General features: G+C 48.5%; 1 protein-coding gene across 1 annotated transcript in view; it reads left to right on the top strand.

Annotated features, from left to right (window-relative positions):
• The window catches only part of TIMM44 (translocase of inner mitochondrial membrane 44 homolog (yeast)), a gene marked incomplete at its 3' end in the record, with an annotated part of 15,340 nt that extends 752 nt beyond the window's left edge, over positions 1–14,588 (top strand). The window contains exons 2-10 of the mRNA XM_010154273.1: positions 718–888; positions 1,361–1,441; positions 5,111–5,260; positions 7,817–7,956; positions 8,425–8,510; positions 10,333–10,425; positions 10,762–10,886; positions 12,493–12,543; positions 14,499–14,588. Coding sequence (XP_010152575.1) covers positions 718–888; positions 1,361–1,441; positions 5,111–5,260; positions 7,817–7,956; positions 8,425–8,510; positions 10,333–10,425; positions 10,762–10,886; positions 12,493–12,543; positions 14,499–14,588 — 987 coding nt within the window. The remainder of the gene's footprint in view (positions 1–717; positions 889–1,360; positions 1,442–5,110; positions 5,261–7,816; positions 7,957–8,424; positions 8,511–10,332; positions 10,426–10,761; positions 10,887–12,492; positions 12,544–14,498) is intronic.
• Between the last annotated feature and the right edge of the window lie 3,707 nt (positions 14,589–18,295).

Here is an 18,295-nt window from a genome sequence, read left to right as displayed (position 1 = left end):
ACGGTTGGCTTTCTGGGCTGCCAGCGCACACGGCCGGCTCATGCCCAGCTTTCCATCCCCCAGCACCCCCAAGTCCTTCTCCTCAGAGCTGCTCTCCATCCATTCTCCACCCAGCCTGTCCTTGTGCTGGGATTGCCCCGACCCAGGTGCAGGACCTTGCCCTTGGCCTTGTTGAACTCCATGAGGTTGGCACGGTCCCACCTCTCCAGCCTGTCCATGTCCCTCTGGATGGCATCCCTTCCCTCCAGGGTGTCACCACACCACACAGCTTGGTGTCGTCAGCAACCTGCTAGATCTACTAGATGTGAATCTGTTTCTGAGAAGCACCAGTTCTGGGTTGAAAGTTTCCACTTTTTGAGGATATATCTGATGAACTCAAGGGATTTTGTAGTAGCTGAAGCCAAGTGACAGGGTTTAGGAGTGATGCTCTGGTAACTTACCTACCAAACTGTAAGGCTGAACTAACCTCTGGAGTTAAACTGCCTCTGGAGAAGCATCTTCTTTAATGGCTATATCGATGTACTCACAGGGCACTAGAAATGTGTTGGACATCTGGCTGTTTTGGGTGGTAACTGCTGCTTTTTCAAGGTAGCTGTATGTTTTTCACAACATTTAATAGGTTAGAAGTGACCCGGTGCTTGGTTTAAGTAAATCTATTGGGTACTTACTTAATTTAATGTCTCTTTGGATTCTACAACATGTGATGATTTTCTTTAGTCTAGATGCTACTCTTCTGGAGGAAGAAAGGGTTTTATATCAGGTTTTGTTGAGAACATCAAACAGGAATTAGCAAAAAACAAGGAGATGAAAGAAAGTATTAAAAAATTCCGAGATGAAGCTAAAAAGCTAGAAGAATCCGATGCGCTTCGAGAAGCAAGGAGGAAATATGTGAGTCTTCCCCTTGAATTCCTTTGACGTTTTCACTGCCAGTCACCGAGCTGTTACTGTTCTGAATGTGCATTTGAATCCCTCTGCAAATGAACTGGTTAGTTCAGCATGCCTGTTGTTACGAGAAGTTCTGCTTGGCTGGGGGTACTGACTGGTAGATGGATGCCTCCGAGTGGGGTTTTTTTAGGGAAAAATCTTTCCAGCAGACTCATAACTGGATTTCCCAAATAACGAGACTTCAGATTTAACGCTGGCAGTCTTGAAATACTTCTTTTGCATTCTTTGAAGGACTATAAAGAGCATTCCTTGCAAAAATGAAATGCTGATGCTGGCTATTCAAGTAGTGTGCTCCCTAAACGCACCTCGGTTTGCCCTCGGTAGCGGTGTTAACGGGGTGTGTGATGTGCTGGACTGCTCCTGAGTATTTCCTGTCCTCCTAGTTACATGCAATGTGGTTTTTTTTTTTCCACAGAAAACCATTGAATCTGAAACAGTGAAGACCTCAGAAGTGATTAAAAAGAAACTTGAAGAAATAACTGGTACAGTTAAAGAGGTAAAACGCGGCTGTGGGAGAACCTTGCCCTAAGGCGGTTCTGCTTTAAGGTTATGTGTGTTTTGTGCGCATTTCAATTGTCACCCTTTCTTTTTTCTTGGTGAAAGGTGGTTGCTATTCCAAAGAGGATCACTATTCTGAATCTTTAAGGTCAGATTCATTAACAAAATTGCAGCAACACTGTATGCCAGATTCTTTCTTCAGTTAGTGTGTGCTCATAGAATCACTGCCCAGTGATTCCTCTGGGATTTGGAGATGGTCCTTATGGTTCTGTATTGTCTAGGAGTAAAAAAAGCCTCCAGGGGGTTCTTGCACTGAGGGCAGTTAGAGCAATGCTGGAGGATCCCGCTGGGAAGTTGTTTAGAGGGTGTGCTGCTCTTCGCACTGATGCTTCTTGCTACTGATGTGGTCGGGCTTCTGCCTTCTTGCTGCATGTTGAAGGTGACTTGCACCATCGGAGGCTCCAGGTGTGAGTAGAGGTGCTGGTGGTATATGTCACAGAATCACAGACTGGTTTGGGTTGGAAGGGACCTCAAAGCCCACCCAGTCCCAACCCCCTGCCACGGGCAGGGGCACCTTCCACTAGACCAGGTTGCTCCAAGCCTCATCCAGCCTGGCCTTGGACACTCCCAGGGATGGGGCATCCACAGCTTCTCTGGGCAACCTGTCCCAGTGCTCCCCACCCTCTCTGGGAAGAATTTCTTCCTGATATCCAATCTAAACCTCCCCACTTTGAATTTAAACCTGTTCCCCCTTGTCCTGTCACTACAGGCCCTTGTAAAAAGTCCCCCCCAGCTTCCTTTTAGCCCCTCATGCACTGGAAGGGGCTCTAAGGGCTCCCTGGAGCCTTCCCTTCTCCAGGCTGAACCCCCCAACTCTCCAGCCTGTCCCCATGGCAGAGGGGCTCCAGCCCTCTGAGCATCTTCGTGGCCTCCTCTGGACTCGCTCCAACCAGTCTATATCCTTCTGATCTTGAGGATTCCACAGCTGGATGCAGCACTCCACGTGGGGTCTCACAAGAGCAGAGTACAGGGGCACAAGGGCAGAGTACAAGATACAGTTGGTGTTCTCCAGGTTAGCATGCTGTAAGTGATCCCGTGGCTCTGTGTGTCTTGGGAACAGCAAAATGCCTGGAGGAGCAGGTATCGTTCATACCTAACAAACATGAATGTCTTCTGTTCTAGGCTCAGACTTGTAAGATCTGCTTTTAAGCAATTGAATTCAAGTTTATTTTTGAGGCAGAGACTAAGTGCTGCAGCTTGTTCTCCTTCACTTCATTTCTTCTCCGAGTTTGTCCTGGCAGCAGATGTATTTGAATGCTTTGTATGCTTTGACTTTTATCTCCAGAGGAAATAACTGAGGAGTCTTCCTGATTGCATTTTAAATATGGAATAAATGAAGTGCCTGTGGCACCTGCAGAAGCTGATCTGTGTTAATGGTATCTATGAATTCAGCTGGCACAAAATGGGGCTCTTTGGGCAGTCCTTAGTGGGGTGCAAGACCTTTTATTCCTTACTCCCTCTTTTCTGCCCCCTTCTCAGCACAGACACTGCTCTGGGACCTGCTGCTGGTTTCTCCTCAGCCTTCCTTCCGCTGTGGGGCTGTCCGTATGCAGGAGCTGGCACTGAGCCTGAAGACTTGGAGAGGGGCTGTTGTTGTGGTGTCTGCCACCCTGACAGTTACTTACAGGCACCTGAGCCTGGGTTCTCCCTCCTGCTAATTAGAGTAATTAAATCAGCAGTGACTGAAAACCTACTGCTCTTTCTCTTAAAGTTAGCAGAAGGTTTCCTGCAGTTAGTTGCAGCTGAGAGGTACTTCGGGAGGCTATTCCTTATCTGTCAGTTGAGGGGCATGGACCTCTTGCTCACAGCTGGGCTGCTTCAGAGCAGAGTGAACTTGGCTGTTTTCAGCAGCGGTTGAAGGCCGAAGCCTGTGTGATTGTTCCCAGCACTTGCAGTGTGGTGCAGGATCCCTGCTGAGAAACAGCCAGCCAAACGCTGGGCTTAAACTCTGTGCAAGACGGTCTGTGTGGACCCGGTCCCTGCTGCCCGCTGTGCTCCTTCGCTTCATTCCTTCTGCTTAACAGTGTGTGCAGTTGTCACAGAATCTTTAGGCTGGAAAAGACCTTTAAGATCATTGAGTCCAACCGTTCACCCAGCACTGCCCAGCCCACCACTAACCCTGTCCCTGAGCACCCCGTCCACACGTCTCTTAAACCCCTCCCGGGATGGTGACTCCCCACCTCCCTGGGCAGCCCCTTCCAGTCCTGAAAGCCCTTTCCATGAAGACATTTTCCCTAACATCCAATCTGAACTTCCCCTGGCACAACTTGAGGCTGTTTCCTCTTGTCCCATCACTTGTCACTTGGGAGGAGAGACCGACACACCCCTCTGTCCCCTCCTTTCAGGGAGCTGTAGGGAGCGATAAGGTCTCCCTGAGCCTCCTCTTCTCCAGGCTGAACCCCCCCCAGCTCCCTCAGCCGCTCCTCACAGGAATTGTGCTCCAGCCCCTTCCCCAGCTCTGTTCCTTTCTCTGGACACGCTCCAGCCTCTCCGTGTCTTTCTTGCAGCGAGGGGCCCAAACTGACCCCAGGATTCGAAGTGTGTGGCCTCACCAGTGTCTAGCACAGGGGGATGATCCCTGTCCTGGTCCTGCTGGCCACACTGTTCCTGATGCAGGCCAGGATGGGCACTTGGGCCTGCCTGATGGACACAGTGTGCCCACTTGGGCACACTGCTGGCTCATGTTCAGTGGCTGATGAGCAACCCCCCCAGGTCCTTTTCTGCCGGGCAGCTTTCCAGCCCCTCGTCCCCAAGCCTGGAGCGTTGCAGGGGGTTGGTGTGACCCAAGTGCAGGACCGGGACGTTACGTGCCAGACATCATGCTCTCTGCTGATGTCGGCATAACCATTACCTTTTCAGTACTGTTGAGGGTGCTGTAAGCACCTTTGTTAGCCAAATCTCACTGAAAACCAGGGAAAGCTATTTAATACTGTTCGCCTGGCATTTCCCTTCCTCTGAGGTTGCGGCTTGTGACTCATGCAGGGCTGGTTGCCTGCTGCCAGGGAGATTTCCGAGATCCTCAAGGGTCTGATGTGTGCCAGTGCAGAATGAAAGGGCGACCGGCTACTGGCTGAGTCCTTTTAACCTCTTTATACAAGATCCTGGCTCTGTAAACATGGCCCAAGTGTTGTCTGTGAAGATGTTGGATTCAGAGGTGTTTCCTCGCTTTGCAGGGAGGGTTGCATAGCAGAGAGCTCTCTCAGCCCCTTCTCTGAGAAGCAAGAAGTCCCTGATTGTTTTGAAGGAAAGGGCTAGGGTGTTGTAACCTTGACATCACTGGTTCTTGTCTTTGATATCAAGAAAAATAGGTGTTTTTAAAAAACCTGTGGGTAGCAGCTATTCCAGATGCGTGTGTGGTCCCAGGAGCAGCCGAATTTGTTGTTCTGCACAGAGGCGTTGGCTGTCACTGCAGCGCCGAGCCACGGTGTCCCTGTGAGCCTCTCCTGTGACGTGTAACGCTGTGTTCACCTTCGGTTTGGCTAGGCTGGTTGTGTGCGTGGTAGGAGGTCTTTAGCCTTCGCAAGGAGGAGTTGCCGAGTTACTCAACGTGAGTTTTCACCCGTTTCACCCCCCATGACCTTTTCTTTCCTGTTTCGCTTTGTTGCAGAGTTTGGATGAAGTAAGTAAGAGTGATATTGGTCGAAAGATAAAGGAAGGTGTGGAAGAAGCAGCAAAAACAGCAAAGCAGTCTGCGGAGTCAGTGACAAAAGGAGGGGAGAAATTAGGCAAGACAGCAGCCTTCAAAGCCATTTCTCAGGTATGTAAGTCTCATGCCTCTAGGGCCTGGCGCTGTGCGCACAGATTTATGGGTGAGTTTGTGCTGAGTATAAAATGAAATGCAAAACTCTTTAAACAGGACCTTGTGAGCCATTGGAATAAGCTGGAATAAATTCCAGAGATGTGTTATGCAGGTCTAGCGTTCACTCAACAGCCTGAGGAAAGTGTAAGTCTCGAGTAGCTGAGCGGTTGGGAAAATGTTTTACTGGAAGTTGGTTGCCATGCTTGTGGAGTAGGGTGGTAAATGTCACTCTTCTGCAGCCTTGCTTAAAACTCTCCTGTTATAGAAAATATATAAAGCACTCTCATGTGTTGATGTCACCAAATCAGCTGTCAATTAGCCTAAAAAGAAGCGTTCCCCTTGACTGGTTTCTCGTGCCTTCACGGGCTTTAGCCCATGTAGAGGAGATGTCAGCCAGATGGAGCGTTGGTCGCACCAGTCATCCCAGTTTCCCTCTTTCTGTGTTTCCAGTCACAGAATCACAGAATGGTTTAGATTGAAGGGACCTTAAAGCCCACCCAGTCCCACCCCCTGCCACGGGCAGGGACACCTTCCACTAGACCAGGTTGCTCCCAGCCTCATCCAGCCTGGCCTTGGACACTCCCAGGGATGGGGCATCCACAGCTTCTCTGGGCAACCTGTCCCAGTGCCTCCCCACCCTCTCTGGGAAGAACTTCTTCCTGATGTCCACATAATGAGACTGAAGGCTAAAGGTCACTCCCAGCCACACTGGCAGTTATACACCATTAGTGGGTATTCAGGGTGTCTGTGACAAAACCCGTTACCTTACTCCATCAGCCTCTGAACTGAACTGTTTGTTCCTTCTGTGAAACACACTGCTAGGCCAGACCTTAGAAGCAGGGAATGATTTTATGGGACATCAAAGTGAATTTTTTTAGGCTTAAAGATTTGTTTTCCCTGTAAACAGATAAACCTTTTGATTCCCTGTCAGATTTAGCTGATTCACAGCTTTCATAGTCTGCGAGCAGTCCTTGTAGCTCTGCTGTCCTTTCTGGTATGTGTGTAGAATTTAGAATATTCAGTCTGCTGCTTCATGCTATTGGGATCCCCCATTGCTTCAGTATTTAGGAGATATTTTATTTGTATGATCTAGAGCCAGGTGGTACCTACAGGGGCTTGTGTCTTGTCCTCTTCTCTGCCAGGTCCCTCAGATGGTCCTTTATAGGAACAGACTGAGCTTTGCAGCTCTTTATTTGCTTATCCTTGATGCTTAAAGTCACTTAAACCCCAATTTCTGCTTCCTGTGAGATCTCTGGCATCTTCTCTGCCTGGGCCTTGGGCACTGTTGTAAAGTTCTTCAGGAAGGAGTCGCCCTGACTGTCAGGAGGGAGGACAGCTGCCGCTGCCAGGGCTGTGTTGGACACTGTGTGTGTTCTCCAGAAAACACCTGCATAAAATAAAGCTGAAAAATAACAGCCCCCCCTAAAGCCACGGGATGCTTTGGGCTGCAGAACTTGCACACCCTCAATAAAACTGCAGACGGGGGAAAGCTGCACGCAGAGTATACATCAAATCCCGTTTCTGCCTGCACGTGTCCCGCTGGTCCAGGAAGGCGTATGTATTGTGCAGCAGGTCCTCTGTAGGTGCAGTCACGAGAGAAAGCCCTGCTCGGAAGTTAGGTGATGGAAGTAGAGCAGCCAAGGAGAAGGAGAAACACTAAAAAAGCCTTTGAGTCCCAATCCCTGTGAAGCGTGTGACAAAATTCCCCACGGTGGTTGCATTAGGATGCAGCTTCCTCTTGGCAGCATCTGAGCCAAGGCTGTAGCTGTTCCCTGCTGAGATGTACCAGCCCAGGTGTATCGAGTCCTTCTTGATGTAGCCTCACCCAGGAGGGAGAACACCCTGTCTCCCCGTTGGTATAAGCTGCACTACTGTGATTTTTTTCACGTCTCTCTCTGGCAAAACCCAGTTTCCTTCGCAGCTCTTTTCTCAGCTAGAGGGGGTGTAGAATTCTACAAAAAGCAAGGCTCCTTTTTGTTTTGGGGAAAGCGCTGTTTCTGTTTGCTTAAGCTTGGGCCTAGAACCTGGATTTTATTGACCTTTCAGGTGTCTTTGCAGTTAGCTGTTTGTGTCCTGATGTCTTTCTTTTCCCCTGCTTTTGGATACCCGGAATCATCCTTCTTTTTCCCAGGGCCTTGTCGTTCTGTCACAGCTGCTGGGGGCTGATAGGCCTGCCTTCCTCTGACGTGATTTATGCGAGTTTAAACCCCGTAGAGGTTACCCCTTGTCAGCTCAAAGGTTTGACTCTGTCCATAGCTTCTCCTATACTATTTTTTTTCCCCCTCAGGCTGATTCCGTACAACCATCCATTTGCTGTCCTAGACTGTTGGCTTCTTAAGCAGAGGCCTTGGTACTGGTGTGGTTGTCCGTCAGCAGCGACAAAGAAGCAGTTGCTGGGGGAGGGAGAGGAGGATAACCCGTGGCTCAGTGTTCAGTCTGCAGCAGAAGTGATTTGCAGTCTGGGAAAGGTGGGGGGAATAATAAATCAACCTAATAGGGATATTTTCCTTTCAGGGAGTAGAAACTGTCAAGAAGGAAATAGATGAAAGTGTTTTAGGGCAGACTGGTCCTTACAAACGTCCGGAGCGACTCCGAAAAAGAACAGAGTTCTCAGGCGAGAGGATTAAGGAGGAGCGGATATTCGAAGCTAATGAGTACGTATTGGGTGTAATTTCGGGGCAATATTTCTGCCTATAATTTGATAAAACCTTTAAACTGCAGGTGAGGGATGGTTAAAAGCCAAGTGAGGCTGTGGGGTGAGGCGTGACCTAGCAGAGCAGGTACCTCTGAGAGCAAATTTCCAGCGCAAGCTGATGACACGGAATCTTCCGATAGTGAAAGTGGGCACGTAAAGTGATGAAGTGGGTACCTAGTGTCCTGACGTGAAATCTGGGCTTGTGTTAACGTTTGCTCAGTTCTAACGTCTTGCTGTTACGGTTGGCGGGACTAAGGCTGAGCTCCTTTGCCTTCTCTGCTCCTTCCTCCACCCAGTCGCGTGCTGTTTATGTGGTGTATCAGCCTCCGCCACACTGCGTGCAGCGATACTCCTCGGGATGTCCTCTTCCTTCTCCCGGGGTTTTAAGTCACTTGCTCATGAGTCCCCCTGTCTCCTGCACTTCTAGGGAGGCCATGGGTGTGGTGTTGCACAAAGACTCCAAATGGTACCAGCAGTGGAAAGATTTCAAGGACAACAATGTGGTCTTCAATAGTAAGTGTTCCAAAGACAGAGGAGTAGCACATTATTTTCCCTGTTCTGGTTCTTGCTGTGTTGGATCTGATGCCATCTGTGCCACTAGCCTCGACATAATGCAAGTCACGGCCATTGCTTTGGGGGTAGCTGGGGCTGTGAGGGGCTGTGAATGGGAGGTGGGCGTCCGTTGACAACACTGCAGCTTTTCCAAGCTGCTCCATCTGCGTTTGGATCCCTCCCCCCGTCAGGCATTGTTTTTGAGCAGTCCCTGCTCCCTGTAGGTACCAAAACCGGCTTTTGCTGTTGCTTAAAGGGGACTGAACTCTGTTCTTTTTTTTCTGGTTTGTTTTTTTCCGGTCAGATCTCCTCTGGTGCTGGGAAGAGGTCAGGGCATGCATGCGTGTCACCAGGGAGAGGGCGGGCAGGTCTCTTCTCCCTGACCTTGAGCTTATAACCAGGGAAAAATCTTATCTTCAGTGAGCTTGTTTCTGCTTAGAACCCTGGAATGTGTGGGACTGCCTCCGTTCTGTTTCTATTGCAAAACCTAAAAATACTGACTATCTGTACTGCAGTAGGCAATGGTTTTGGGTAGTTATCTAGGCACCTAATGTTTTTGAAAGGCATAAAGAAACTTGGGGCCAGAATCCTTCAACAAATCAAAATCATCACTGCCAGTGTAGTGCAGAGTGAATGATTTAAGGAAAAGGAGACGGGTGTAAAAGTGCATTAGCATATAATCAACTTTGGATTGTGTTTCTTCCCAACTTCTTGTAAAGCGGTGCTCCCTGGGAGGTGTCCAGGAGTGGGTTTTTACATCCCGTGTGTTAGATTTTCCAAGGAGAGATGCTCGTAGCTCCTAAAACTCCCCACATGTTGCATCCTCCCGCCCTCTGCCGTCTGCTCGAGCTCTGCATTCTCTGGGTTTTACACCCATTTCCCAGACTGCGGTTTTGCAGTTCCGGCAGCGCTGCAGGCGTGGCTGCACGGTGTGTGCTCTGCCTTTATGTGCCACCTGTACCAAGAACACTCTGTGTCTTTTGGGAGGAGCATAAGCCCAGGGCAGGATTCCAGTTGTTAAGTGATGTGGTGGGAAGAAGCTTCCCTGCAGGGCCCATTATCCCGCAACTGCCTGCTGCAGTTCTGGTCCCTCTGCCGGTGTCCGGAGACAGATGATAGGTTGGTTGAGCCCTTCCTTTGTTGCAACAACGTCTGCTTCCTTAAATGGCTTTTTTTGGTTTTTTTTTTGCTGCACCTCTGCCCTTCTTTCTGCCTTTGAGATTCTGCTTTGCAGGATTTCTCCTTCCCCATCGATGACATGGATGTGCCGTGCTTGGCCGCCTTTCTTACCAAGGTTGAGAAGTACACAGAGCTGCTTAAAAACCACATCCTTCCTGATGCCCTGCTATGGTAGTAAAAACTGGTGCAGTTTGAGCTCTGTTCTTGATTTCTCCCCCCACAGTTAGACTCTCTGGTGTTGGTTTCACATTGCTACGACCTGCTGCTCCTTGTAGCGGGCTGAATCAGGGGGTGCAAGCGGACTGAGTGCAGCAAGGAAGTCTGGGGTGTCTTCTCTCTGAAAATCCACAGGGAAGATCCAGAGTGTGTGGCAGAAACCATCATTCAGTCAGAGAAAGTCAGAGGAAGCATCATTCTCCAGTGACAGTTACTGATGGTTATGAACATGGCAGGAGAATGAGGAGAAGAGGGACTGTTGAAACTTGTTCATCGACAGAGATTGAGGGGAGAACTGGCAGCTCTCATCTGCAACCCGTTGCCTGTTGTTTCCCGATTCAGGGGTGTAGTGGAAGGACACTGCTGCTCACGTCTCCTCTCCTTTCAGGGTTCTTTGAGATGAAAATGAAGTATGATGAAAGTGATAACGCGTTCATTCGAGCTTCCAGAGCTGTCACAGACAAAGTCACTGACTTAATAGGTAATGTTTCATCGCTGCTGGGAAAGCGCGTCTCTCGCCTCTTAGCTCTGTTCCTAGTGACTAAGTGCTGTTGTCCTCCACCTGGTACTAACCTTTGGGACAGATTCCGGAGCTTTATCGTATTTTGCATGGATCATTATCCAGGCTCGTGCAGTGTAGCAACCTGCCACTGGATCAGCAGTGGGGTGGGCTGACAAGTGCTCGTCTGGGATAAATCTGAGTGTCTGCAGTCATTCCCCAGTGACTGTTCTCCCCTCTGGTGTATCACCAAAGGTGTTTCTCCTGTTTGCCTATAACAGTGGTCGTGCCACCGCTCTCACTGAGTTGTTTTGTTAGGTGGATTGTTCTCGAAGACGGAAATGTCTGAAGTTTTGACAGAGATACTCAAAGTGGATCCATCCTTTGACAAGGATCGTTTTCTGAAGCAATGCGAGTACGATATAATCCCCAATGTCTTGGAGGTAAGGTGGGGTAGCGTGGGCTGTGTTTGCTTTGTTTTGTTTTTTTTTCTTTTACTGTAACATGGAATATTTTCCTTGCGGTTTTCTGGTGCAGAAATGAAAAGCTGGGACAGTATTTGTTTCTCAAGCATGCAGCTTTGTGCAGAACATGAGATAACCTTGGGAAAAGGAAGCTGCGTCCCACATAACAGTTTAGTTTAAAAATCATATTTCGTTATTTAGTAGACTAGCAAATTTTTTTCTCTGGCCTCGAAAACAACTAAGCATCTTTTCCCGTGAGAAATGATACGGGCACCAGAGGGGTCAAACTGAAGTAGGTGAATAAACAGTACTGAGAAAACAGTGATATCAAATATTGATAAGGGAAAGAATTTGGTGTGTTTGTACTACTGGATTCTAAAAGGTCTGTGACTGCTTGGGAAGAAGAGCAGGTCTTGAGAGGTGGTTCAGTGACGGTGTTTCTGGCGCTAGGCAAGGTGGTGTGGGGAACTTAGTGTTTTTAGGGAGTCTAAAACCACTGAGAGGATCGCACTGATGGAGAGTGGAACTCCAGGTATAAATGGATGTAGATCCTCTCACTGTAACAGTATGTCAGAAAAGACAGAGTGGAAGAGTAGGGGCTTTGAAGATGTACAGCAGAAACTGTATGAGGCTGTAAAAACGGGCTTGAAGAGAAACACATGCTGAGAGAGCCAAGTGTTGTTCTCTCATTGGTACAGTGCAGTGAGCGGTTGTCTCTCAGCCCGACATCTGCTAATGCACACCGATGCTCACGATACTCCCAGTCATGAGGCAGCATTATAGGAGGAATAACAAATAATTCGATGCTTCCGGATCCAAACGTTCAGACTGATGCAGTTTGGTTTTGTCACGGCTCTCTGTGGTGACGGCCTTGTCTGTCGGATCTGTGGCTGAGCTGTGATGTCGACAGTGAAGTAAGACAGACCTGTCATGGTGAATCAGCTTTTCCTAACGGTGCCGTGTCACTAAAGCGAGCTGCAAAAACCGGGCTCCTGACTCTTGGAGGATAAATTTTTCAAAGGAGGGTTTTTTTTCAAACTAGGCAGCCAGCTCGCAGGGGTCATCAGGTATGAAGGTGTATAGGCATGGTGTTGAAAAACACCTTGTCAGGTGTAACTAGCTTCCTTTTGAAATCTCAGTTCCCAGCATCTGTCTCATTACGAATTCTAGGTGTTTACACAGTGTTTTAAAGATAAACCTTTTCATGAGTTGCGGAGAGACTCTTCGGTTCATTCTGGGCCCTCAATTTTTCAGTGTCTTGCAAACTGTAGATCTGCTTCTGGGTTGTGCTCCTGCTTCTGTTGGATCCCACCTCCCAGGCTTTCTGCGTAGTGTGCCTTCTGCTGACTCTGGGGAGGAAGGTGTAAGATGGCTTTCATCTCAGTTATCACAAGGTTTATGTACCTCTGACTTGGCGTGTGTGTTTATAGAAGTTCTTACTGCTGTTCCTCTTCGGAGCTCCCGTCCTTCTCCCGGGTTTCACAAGATGTAGGATTTGAAGTAGTTTGCTGCTGAAAGGGCTGATAGTTTCAACTCTCTGATACAGGAGGTGTTTTAAAATGCTCGTATTTTATTTGTTTTTCAGGCTATGATGTCTGGAGAGCTGGATATCCTCAAAGATTGGTGCTACGAAGCGGTAAGTAGAGCTGCTGTAGGTGTCCGAGAGGGTGACGGGTGTACGTAGGTGTGTTGTGCTTTCTTTGCTCGCAGACTGTCCAGCTCTTGTGTCTGTGATGTTGCTTGCCCTCTTTGCCCAGCTGCTTCCCCACCTAACGTGTTCGTACTGCAGCACGCTAACGCGGTCGAGTGAGGTGCTGGACTTGCAGAGTAGTCTGTCTGGGTACGAGAGGAGAGCTGTTCAGGGACAGCAGCGAATCGAGGGCTGGGCTCAGACGAGTCCTGTCTAGCTCCAGTACCGCACTGCCCTTGATTTGGATGGGCTTTAGTAGAGCCTGTATCCCAGATTTGGGGTGAGAAGGTGCAGAGACATTTGAGCTGACTCAAAAAGTTGATGCTTTTCTGCTTACAGAGTCAGGTTGTCCCTGGAGCTGCTGTACAAACACAACTCCACTGCAGTATCCCAGGAGATAATCCTGGCAGGCTGAAGGCCTGCTGAAATTGCGGCATAGATGCTCCCCAGCCTGGATAATCTCACTGCAGAAATCTGAATTCTGTTTTGTTGTACAAAGCTTGGCTTTGTTTTTGTGCTGGGGTAGATTTTCAGTATTGGATCCGCTTCTTGAAACAGTGAATGTCAATTGATTGTGATTGAGCGATAGTGTTATTCGCTTCACAAAAGCAGATCCTTTCCTGACAACATAGATGGATGTTTGTTCTGGTCTTTGCTTTGCTCCAAAATAATGGTGTTGTCAGCAACGCAGAGCCATAGTTGTTCTGTTTCTAAAGAATTTAATTGCTTCAAGTGACTGTTCTCCTTCCCGATTGCCAGCAGAGGGCTGGAAATGCACACGCTGGCGGAGGCAGTTGGTTGTATTTACGTTTTTGTGGTGCTTAGTTAGTGTTTAACATCTTTGTAATAATACTGCAGTATGAAAAGTAAGAGAAACAAGAGTTTGAAGGTAAAGAAAGTTCATTATCGGTTCCAGCAACCTTTGAAATAACACCGTAGAGGAGTTCTGCAGTCTCTAGAGGGGAGTAGCAGATTCCCTGCAGTTCATAAGACAAAGAGCAAACCCTTCTAAGCTAGATGGAGATAGAAATGAAGCTCATAAGTCAAGAATCATCCATAAAGTAAGCCAGGGGAGGCAATGAGAGCCCTGTTAATGAGAACCCAGGAGATAAAGGCTCTTGAACAGAATCGTACCCCAGGTGTTAAGGTTGTGATACTGGTCACTAAAGTGTAGGAATACAAACCAGTAAGGCAAAATCTTATTTAAGTTAATATCAAATGATGTGCAGGTTGCTGCCGCTTAGGTACAGTTGGTGGTTCACAGAGCTGTCCCAGCCTACTGTCCTCAGCATCCTGATCTGTAGCTCCAGCGTCACTCTGGTGACTTTGCCACTGTGCCTCTAGGACGTTGACATTTAAATGCCTGTGATGAAGGTGAGAAGCTCGGAGGTGGGGAGGGACAACCTCCTGTTTGTTTGATGCCTGCCAAGAATACGGCGATAATGCTGGAAACGAGTAGAAATCCACTATCCCCAACAACCGTTCTCGATGCATAAATAATGAAGCATATGTGCATGTGCCTGAAAAGAGCCAGGAAATGCTGGTCTGCCTCCAGGGTCTGGCTGGGTATTAGGAAAATAGCTCAGATCCCAGACTGTTCCTCCTTGTCTGCTCTCAAACCAGAATCACAAGCGGCTTGGCTATGAGGTGCCCTCGGTGTACGTGTTTTGTTGTGAATGATGGAGCTCCTGTTCTGGCTGGGGGAGGTGGGAGTTTTGCTGAGAATTCGGTTATGTGAAGCCCAGAGCGTTTGATGTAGCTGTTTGATACCTTGGGAGACGTACGTGTTCCAAAAAACCCGACTTCTATACCTGTCTTTTTTGATGGTTCTCTCTAAGCAGAAAATCCCTTTGTGACAAATGAAATTCAAACGTGTAACACAAGTTTGTTCCTTCGTTTAGACTTACAGCCAGCTTGCTCACCCAATCCAGCAAGCCAAAGCCGTGGGTCTCCAGTTCCACTCCAGGATTCTTGACATTGACAACATTGATGTGAGTGTCCTGTTCTGTATTTCACCTTGGGGGATGAATTAGACACTCATGGCCTGGAGGAGGGGTTTTCTCTTTGCTCTGACTGCTGGTTTTTTGCCTCATGCTACTCTGGTATTTGCCATCTCTGCTAAAAGAGGAACAGACCTCATGGGACAGGTTCACTGCTGTGTGATCAAGCCTGAGTTTCAGCGCTGTGGTTTGTCTCCTCGCTGCCGGGGCACCTTGGTCTTAATTGCCAGCACACAGATTGACAAAGGCTGATAAAGGCAGAGAGCACTGACACAGGGCTTTCATCAGGGGCCCTGTTGGTGTGCACTTGGACTGATAACGCGCAGAAGCGCTGTGACTCAAGGCTCTGCTGTGCAGGAGTGGCTGTCGGAGAGACCTAACGGCTGTACGGGGTGGCTCCTGATGAGAAGGGAGGTACTGGTGGTGAGTGGAGCAGTGTTGGCAGCTGGGGGCTCAGGCCAAATGTCTGCACAATCGTAATGCTCTGTGCATTCCCCTTTATTGATGAGCCAGAGGTGTTGCAGTTCTTGGTGGTAAGTCTGCAGTAGTACTTGCATTTCACCGCATGCTGGGGGCTGGCAGGGACCTTTGGAGAATCATAGAATCATAGAATGGTTTGGGTTGGAAGGGACCTTAAAGATCATCTAGTTCCAACCCCCCTGCCATGGGCAGGGACACCTTCCACTAGACCAGGATGCTCCAAGCCTCATCCAGCCTGGCCTTGAAGACATCCAGGGATGGGGCATCCACAGCTTCTCTGGGCAACCTGTTCCAGTGCCTCTTCACCCTCTCTGGGAAGAATTTCTTCCTGATATCTAATCTAAACCTCCCTGTTTGCAATTTGTACCCATTGCCCCTTGTCCTGTCACTACAGGCCCTTGTAAAAAGTCCTCTCCCAGCACCCTTGTAGACCCTTCAGGTACTGGAAAGCTGCAATGAGGTCTCCTCGGAGCCTCCTCTTATCCAGGCTGAACACGCCCAGTTCTCGCAGCCTTTCATCATTTAGTCATGAGACTAGTCATCTAGACTAAAGAACTAGTCCATCCCCCTGCCCAAGCAGGTTCACCTACAGCAGGTTGGACGGGAACACATCCAGGCGGATTTTGGATATCTTCAGGGAAGCACAGTCCCCAGCCTCCCTGGGCAGCCCCTTCCAGTTCTCTGGCACCTCACAGTGAAGTTCTTCCTTACACTGGGATGGAACTTCCCGCTTTCCAGTTTGTGCCCGTTGCCCCTTGTCTTGTCACTGGGCACCACTGAAGGGAGTCTGGCTCCCTCCTCTTGACACCCGCCCTTTAGGTATTTATAAGCACTGATAGGATTTAATTAAATCTTTAGTATCATCTCACTAGGCCCCGAGTTCTCTTGCAGATCTTTCTTGCCTGCAGCGGCAAAGGTATCTCAAAGAAACTGCCACCTTTTGTCAGACCTTTCCTATCCCATACCCAGCTCTGCCTCCCGGGAGGTGTGCGAGGGGGGGAAGGGGGCAGCTGTACACCAGTGCTTTGAAATGCGTGGAAATGCTGAGCAGACACCTCAGCTCTTCGCCGTCAGAGCTCCTGCGTGTTCACTGCATGTTTCTGCTGGAACACGATATTCCTGTCCTACCCCATCCAGCTGGGGGGTTATCCTCAATAGAGTTAGGAGCTGAATCCATTTGGACAATGACCGTGAAGCCAACGGCACGGTCACTCCTGTGGGAACAGGGGTCTGAACCCAGAGGGGATCTGCTCCAGGGTGAGGAGGCAGAGGTTTGGAAGCTTTCCCATAGAGGTGGAAGTGGAGTGTGGTGATAAAAGGATGCTGTCAGGAAGCGGGATGTTCCAGGTGTTGGGTGTCATGGCTGGCCAGATGTTTCTTGCTTGTGGTCACAGCCCTGCAAGACCAGAAGTCAGGAGGAATTCAGCAACCGTCATGGAAAACGGGGAGAACAAAACGGGATGCGGTGGGGGTTGCTGAAAGGAGGAGCACTGAGGGGGTGTTGCTGTGTCTGCTGCGCTGTGCAGGAGTGTCTCCTTTTGTGCCCACCTCATTAAAAAACTGGAGTGGGTGCGGGAGAGCTCCAGAAATGAGGGGAAATGCCCTACAGTAGAGACCAGGTTTGACAAAGGGACAGTGGGAACTGACTTGATTAATGACCACGTATCTTCAGGGGAGCACGAAGATCATCTGCGAGGCATCTCCTAACACAAAGGGCTAATGTCTCGCCCTCGTCTAGGACTGGTTTTCCTTTTGGCCTTGATAGGCTTCTAATTTTTCCTCAACCACCTGGGTCCAGAGGAAGCCATTCCTGCCCTTCGGTAACTCTGGATATTAACCAGAAGCATGTGCCACACGAGCAGGAAAATTCCCATGACGTTTGCAATTCTCTTGATTGTCTTCAGCCATAAATAATGAGTTCTAACAGAATTAAAGCTATGGGAGTAATAAACATGATTGCTTTTTTCTAAGCATCTTCTGTAAATCAAAGGTTTTCTGTGTTGTTAGTGTCTAGGAGACTCGATTTCATTGTATGCTAATGACTTTTTTCCTCTGTAGGTGGTAATTAGTGGCTGGAAAGACTTTTTTTATTAACTTGCTTTAGATGCCTGTATTTTTGCATGAAATGTCTCAAGAAAAGGACACATTAGCTGGAAAATGACCAATATGGACCATAAATGAGTGCAGTTCCTGTTACGCTGTCTGTATTACAAGCAAGGGGGATAAAGGGTGTTGTGGGTTTAAATTTTTAAATGTGTTTTCCCTGGAGGAGATTTATGGGAGTAAGTTGAGTGATCTCATCCAGAAAAACACTTGGGTGAGGTTGGAAAGAAAGAAACATTTAGAAGATTTAAGGGAATACGTGAACCGAAAAGTTGGCAGCATTAAAATTAAAACCAAGTCTTTCAGACAGGCATCTGAACCACGTTCCAGGTACTTGCTTAAGCACTTCACTAGGCAACTCCTGCCTTTAAATTTAGTGGAATTTTGGATCCTTGCTATTTCTTAGGATTATTTATTTGGCTGCCTAAATGTAGTTTTAAGTCTGTGGCTGGTGAAACGGGGTTTCTGAGCTTGGTGTGGGAGGAGAAATATAAACCCTGTCTTGACTATAGAGTTTTTTGGGGATCACAGGACTGAAAAATAAAGCATTACCAGTATGGAAATCTTGGTGTTTGTAAAGTATACGGCTTAGTGATGCAGTTGTCCTCTTGCTTGAAACCCATGTGGAAATTCACACTGTCAGATTCTCGGTGCCAAGCGGTGTCATGTAAAATGTGACGCGGGAACCGGTCTGACACAGAGCTGTGAGACTGGGGGTTTGAAACTGGGGTGGCATTAGGCATTGCTGCAGGAGTCAGGCCCGTTCCAGAAATGCGGCGTGGACTGGGACGGTGTGGGTTACTGCAGTGCTGCGGAGCTCATTCCCTCAGGTTGAGCAAAGGAGCATTGCAGTAGTGCTGAGTTTTCCTCAGGGGATAGGAAAATAGAAATATATATATATATACGCCCTTGTGAATTATGGCACGGTCTTGCAACTGTCTCTTCTGATACATTCTTTATTATCTGATAAAATGCGGGGTTTTTGAAACGGCAACTCTCAATACAGAGAGTATTATCCTGCTACTTTAAGCTTGAGGTGGTGTGCTTACCTTTTTGGGTAACTCCAGTTCCTGAAGAGCAAGATGTTCTCTAGCATCCTGCATTCCCAGAAAGAG

Source organism: Eurypyga helias, unplaced genomic scaffold, assembly GCF_000690775.1.
Source record: "Eurypyga helias isolate BGI_N326 unplaced genomic scaffold, ASM69077v1 scaffold49516, whole genome shotgun sequence".
Lineage (NCBI taxonomy): Eukaryota > Metazoa > Chordata > Aves > Eurypygiformes > Eurypygidae > Eurypyga > Eurypyga helias.
Note: the sequence above shows the minus strand (reverse complement) of the source record. Positions and strands in the feature narration are given on the sequence as shown.